The sequence below is a fragment of the Charadrius vociferus genome, unplaced genomic scaffold, assembly GCF_000708025.1.
Source record: "Charadrius vociferus isolate BGI_N301 unplaced genomic scaffold, ASM70802v2 scaffold430, whole genome shotgun sequence".
In the NCBI taxonomy this organism is placed as follows: domain Eukaryota; kingdom Metazoa; phylum Chordata; class Aves; order Charadriiformes; family Charadriidae; genus Charadrius; species Charadrius vociferus.
Genome location: NW_009646541.1, coordinates 2,771,189 through 2,777,027, shown reverse-complemented (window position 1 = coordinate 2,777,027; position 5,839 = coordinate 2,771,189). Strand labels below are relative to the sequence as shown.

At 41.5% G+C, this 5,839-nt stretch overlaps 1 protein-coding gene across 1 annotated transcript; it reads right to left on the bottom strand.

Moving 5' to 3' along the window:
* Positions 1-467: 467 nt before the first annotated feature.
* Positions 468-5,252, bottom strand: LOC104287209 (parvalbumin, thymic). Its single transcript, XM_009885886.1, has 5 exons — positions 5,206-5,252; positions 3,373-3,440; positions 2,431-2,563; positions 2,072-2,181; positions 468-767 (listed from the first exon to the last, which is right to left on the bottom strand). The coding sequence occupies exons 2-5, from the start codon at positions 3,431-3,433 to the stop codon at positions 742-744; spliced, it is 330 nt and encodes a 109-aa protein (XP_009884188.1). The 5' UTR covers positions 3,434-3,440; positions 5,206-5,252; the 3' UTR covers positions 468-741.
* Positions 5,253-5,839: the final 587 nt, after the last annotated feature.

The following is a 5,839-nucleotide window of genomic DNA, read 5'->3' as shown; positions in this document are numbered from 1 at the left end:
GGCTGGGATTAGACCCTTCTCCTCTATCTCACAGCTGCCTTAGATTTCATGAAAGATAAATCTTCTTAAGGGAGAGTGACATTTTAGGCCATAAACACTTTCTGACGACACATGCTGTAGCCGAGTACTTCATTTTGTAAAATTACCCACAAACTTGTTCCATGCTTTGAGCTATGTGTCAACTCCTCTTAAATTTTTTTCTCATATTCTCAAGGTTGGGACTTAATATAAATTATTTTGAGATATCTTGTTAGCATTGCTTTTCCTCAATGATCAGAGAATAAAGGAGAAATAAAACTCGCTGAAATCAGTACAATTAAGCCTCAAAAGGTGTTTAAAATCATCAAAACTGTGTCTGGCGAGTCAGCACGGTCAAGTATGAGGATGGAAAACCTAAACAAAATTTGAAAAGCAGCTTCGCCCGCCCCTCCCCCCCCCCCCCCAAGTTGTTGTTGTTGTTTTTTTAATTTTTTTCTCCCCTCTTCCAGCCACGATTCAACATTATGTGTGGTTGAAAATCACAAAGTGCCTTCTTTACAATGGAAGTGTAACAATACCACGTGACCAAAACATCTGTACATTGCAAGATTTCTCAGCAATCCGGTGTGTGAACTTGATGGATGGGGAATTGTTAACGCCTGAAATAATATAAAAATGTACAAACACATGCTGAGTGCGAAGTGCTTGTTGGACGAGGTAATTGGAAGAGTCAGTCCAAGGTTGCCTTTGGTCTAATGCTGTCTATGCCTTCACCAGAGATTGGAATTCTGTCAAGGAAGAAAATGAGAAAGGCAGGGAATAAAACTAGATGAAGGTGGGTTTTAACATCTTTAGAAAAGATAGATAAAAATGACTTAAACTCCTAGTCGTGGAGGGCTCCCAAAGTTATTATAACACTGCACAAGCTACTGCTAAACTGAGATTCTGGGGGCGTAACAGATTTTTCACTCCTTAAAAAGAGTAAGCGCAGAGAGGAGGAATGCATCTGTAAATTCTTATTTGTGGGAAATCCTGAGTTAAAGGTAAGCTATCTGTAACCCATTACAAACCCTGATTGTAGGCAAGGAAGCAGAGAGTGAATTAGGTCGAGCCTGTAGCTTTCGATATGAGGGATTTTTTGGTTTTGTTATTCCAGAGAAAAAATATCAGTAGTGATGTAATTTTAGAATGGGAGATTCAGTGGTTAAGGGCTAAGACCTGCATAACATAATGCCCTATTTGGGGCTCAAGCTGAAGCTGCAAAAGCTGCTGCTGAAGCAAATTCCTCCAACAGTGTATCTCCCTCTCCTCCCAAACTCTGGCTAAGATTAGCACGTGTGTCTGTTCGAGTTATTGCCACCTGTCCTAGTTCAGCTGAGACAGCCCTGGTTTTGGTGACTTCATCTCTAATACATGATGCATAATGTCCTATTTTCCCTTGCTGCAGTTTGTAAAAGAAATCCTGGCCGGTTCACATCATCCCTGCAAGGTTTTCTTTAGGAATTTGGTTTTGTTTCTCATAGAAGGACGGCCCAGTGAAATTTGCCCTTATCAGATAATTCTCCAGCACAAAATTCTGTGCTGCATTGCAGCAGTTTGAGCCTTGAAAAACAATACCAGTCTTGTTTTACATTACTGCATTAACCACTCAGTAATATTTGCCAACCTTTGATAGTGGTAGATGAAGAAATAAGTTTATGTAGGTGGAAGTGTGTTTACAAATGGAAGTGTCATATGGCCAGAAGTGCACAGCATCCACTGCCAAAACGGAAATTCAAAGAATGAATAGGTGTTCAGGTTATTTTAAAAATCTGGCACATCGAGTCTATGGATCAGACATATGGCAGAATTAACCCCAAAGCTGTTGTTATTGAGTGGAAGAAGAGGCTCTGCGTTGGGCCTAAATATGCTGTTGCTGCAACAGAGACCAGATGGGAATAGAGCTGTGAAAGTACTATTCGCTAGTATAAAAATCATGGCAGAAAGTACCTGGCCAAAGTACTTGGATATATTCTTCATGCCACAGTTTAAATGCAGCCCTAAATGCATGCATTTTAAACCACAAATGTTATGAAGTTTCCAAAAGTCTTACCTTCCACTCCGATTTTGCCATCGCCATCAGTGTCACCTGCAGCCAGAAAAGCCTTGGTCTCCGCAGAGGTGAGGACTCTGGCACTTGACGAGAAGTTCTTCAGAAACAGCCTGAAACAGAACAGGTTGAGTACTGTGCTTGAGTTTTATCCTCTGAAATGTGCTTGGCAGATTGGTATTTCTGGTTTTCTTAAACCCATGCCGAAACACCCATAATGTAATGCCTGCTCGAGTACCTGAGGAAATCCACACAGGTTCGAGGAAAGACAAGGAGTTGTGGTTTATTTTTAAAATATCAGCAAGTTTCTTCTAGGACACCAAGCGAGTTCAAAGTTTTACATTGTTTAAATAAATACTTACTGAAGCTCCTCTTCTTCGATGAAACCACTCTTGTCCTGATCAAGGATTCCAAAAACTTTCTTTATCTGATCGGGAGTTTTGCTGGATAAACCAACCATGGAGAAGAAAGACTTGTAATTGAAGGAATCGTCAGCTGGAAGAAACAGAAGTTGTTTAAATATTTTCCCTGGAAGTTGCTGCTACTACATGTATTCCTTGGGAAAATGTATATCTTTTCTTCAGTCTCAGCCTGCTCCTCTTTCTCTTGTTCCCCCGTGTAGCAAAAAAGAAGATGTGGTGGACAATTTCGCTTTTTAATCGCTCTGTGCCTGTGGTCATTTATCCTTGCAGCCAGTTTGAAGTTTTCTGCTACAGTGCATATTCTGCTAAATCGGGATTTATGCAAGGTGTCACATGCAATTAATAATAAATATTCAGAGGGTGCTACTGTGGCTACAGACCACCTCCTCTAATGCTGGCTTCATTTTCACTTAGTCCTTGCTGTGGTGAGGGATTTGGTAGAAGAGTAATTACGGTCTTAAACTATCTCTTCGAGCATTTGTAAAATGAGCTTGATCATGCCGGGGGACTCTTAAGAGAACGGAGAGTGGTTATCGCGTCACAAACGACGCTTAGATTGTGCAAGCTGAGGCTTTTTTTGACATTTTGCAGGAAAAAGCTAACTATTTAAATATAAGACTTCAACCGATTTAAAAATTGACAAAGTTTAGAGTTCAGCCAGCCCTAACTGAAACCGTGGCCCTGTAGTTGCTGCTCTGTGTTTCGGGGAACGTTACCCACTGAATAACCACTTGTGAGACTTTCTGAATTCAGGGGGCTGTACTGTAATGCAGCTAGAAAGAGATCTCACAGGGAAGGAATCTGAGGGGAAAATGGTAGGCATGCCGTCTTAAGACATAAAAATGATATGCATCTTCTGGCTGCAGAGAGACCATTCCTTACCCTGGCAGCTGGAGAGAGCAGATTCGATATCTTTAGCAGAGAGGATGTCAGTGATGGCCATTGTTGAACTGTAAAATAAATTAAATGTGAGCTAATTGGTCATTAAAATGGCTTCTCTACCTCTTTCATGGCTCTATTTGAAGTTGCTGCTGCGCCAGTGTCTGACAGGGGAGACATCATTCATCTCCCGTAAGCGGGGCGTGCTGTGACGGATGCCTGCGGCACGTGCTTCCGCCTAAAGCGGGGTAGCGGGGGGGATTCTGCAGGCGGGAGCGCGGGGCTTCAGGACGGGCTGATGCTGGCGCTGCACTGGGAGAGCGAATCGAAGGTGTCTGGCACCACAGACTTCGTGACTTCTGTGGGGGCTTTCCTGGAGGTGGATTATTACTCAATTAAAATCGGCATATACTTACAGCATACGTAAAAGATAAGGCTCAGTGTGTCCCCTAGAACTGTGTCTGGAATAAATGTAATTGGCATTTTAAAAAATCTACTATTGTTATCAAGACATATAGTGATCTTTTCAAACAATTAAAATAACAGTGTAGAATAAGTAATAATTTTACTCGTTTCAAGGAAATCTAAATTTGGAGAGCAAATCCCTCCTGTTTAGTTGCAACGGTAAATGTAACTCCACTATAAATTTGGCTTGCTGGGCCGCTGCATCATTGAAAGACTACATTTCATGATAGCTTTATAAAAGGGTTTTCTTAAGTCTGTCGTGGGTTGTTTTTTTATTCCGTGTAGGCAATAATAAACCAGATTTTTATCAAAATTTTGGCATTTCAGAATACTGATGTGCTTAGAACAGAGGTATTGAGACTTAATATTCGTTCCTGGTATAGTGGAGGGGGTGCTTTCTTCTGATACAGCAGCATTTGACAAAAGATGCTCTGTGTCTCATTCAGCCACCAACAGCTGCAGTAGTTTGCCAATGTAATATATATCACTTAAGAACTACAAGGCCTGAATTTCTAGTCAATTTTTCAGTGTGAGCATAGCGTTGATGCATTTACGGTTTGGTAACCTGCACACCCCAGTGCGGGTTAAAACTTGCGACGACAATACTGGAAAGAAGCTTCATGTCAATGAAGGAAGGGGAACTAAGGCATAGAAGAGTTATTCTTGAAAGCCACAAGAGAACAGAAATATCTTTTCATGAATCTCTAACTGATCTTCAACATCGTCATCCCTCCTGTCTGAGCATGGAAAGCAGCGTTCGTGCGAAGGAAAGCGACACTGGTAACCAGTCACAGCCTGTGCACTGGTTGGAGATCTGCACTCAGGCTGAAGCTGCCCCCAGTACGAAGGTCTGCCTCCACACCAGGGGGGTCGCAGCAGGGGAGACTGTCAGCGCTTCAGTCCCTTTCTGAAGATCTCAGGAGGTGTAAGGAGACAATGGGACAAATTCACACTGATGGCAATGAGTACTTCTCCAGCTAAGGCGGATGGGTTACTTTTGTTTTGGTAGCAATTATTTTGTCCCAGTGGCTTCTTCCGCAAAGTACTTCCCCCTCTCAGCACTAGGTGAGATAATTTGGAGCTCTGCCATTCACCTAATTCTCACTGCTGACAGGATTAAAAATGGGGAAGAGTTGAAGGAAAACCTAAAAATTGCAGCATGGTCTCGTTTTTCACAAGGGGCATTGTTCCTGTCTTTTTCCATCCTATGATCTGAATGCTGATTCTATTCTATGTTAGCTTGTAAAAAAGATAAGGCATACTAGCAGCTGGCAGAAGAACAGATATTTTAATTGCATAGGCGCTTTCTATTTAGGCAGCATTTTGCTTTCGTGTTTCTTTTTCTGAAAGCAGAGGATCTAATCAGCTTACCTTTGTGGTCTTCTTCACTGGCTAAGGAAGCAGTCTGGTCGGGACGAACGTACTTGCTGTGTGTCTCCCCCAGAGCTGAACTTGCATATATATACTTTAAGTTGTATACCATATACAGATTTTAGATTTCAGCGTCACGAAGGGGGAATGGTGTCAAATGAACTTGCCTAACTAATCATCTTGCACTATTTTTATCTCAAGAGAATACATATGATATTTGCAAACGAAACAAGATAAGTGGCTAGATAGGCGAAAAGGAGAGAGTCATATTAAATTTCTTCTGATTTAAGCAGAAAATTCCAACTTCTTTGTATGTAGTGCAGACACACACACACCCTCCCACCCCCATTGGTTACGCTTGAGCCGAGGAGTCAGATGAAATGAAGCACTACTAACTTCTGAAAAGATGCCTTTAACGAATGTTTAAATACGATAACTTACTATCTTATCTGTAGACACTGCATGTGATAGAGTTTCATCATTACAGCACTAAACAAAACCAAAAAATTAAAAATGTCCTGTTCAAATATCGTTTATGTAGCAAACCATTTAGGGAAAAGAATAGTCGTGTTGTCTCCCAGAATGTCTGGTCTGTTGTTGTTTTGAAAAAAGCACCACACAGTGAATTTGTTGC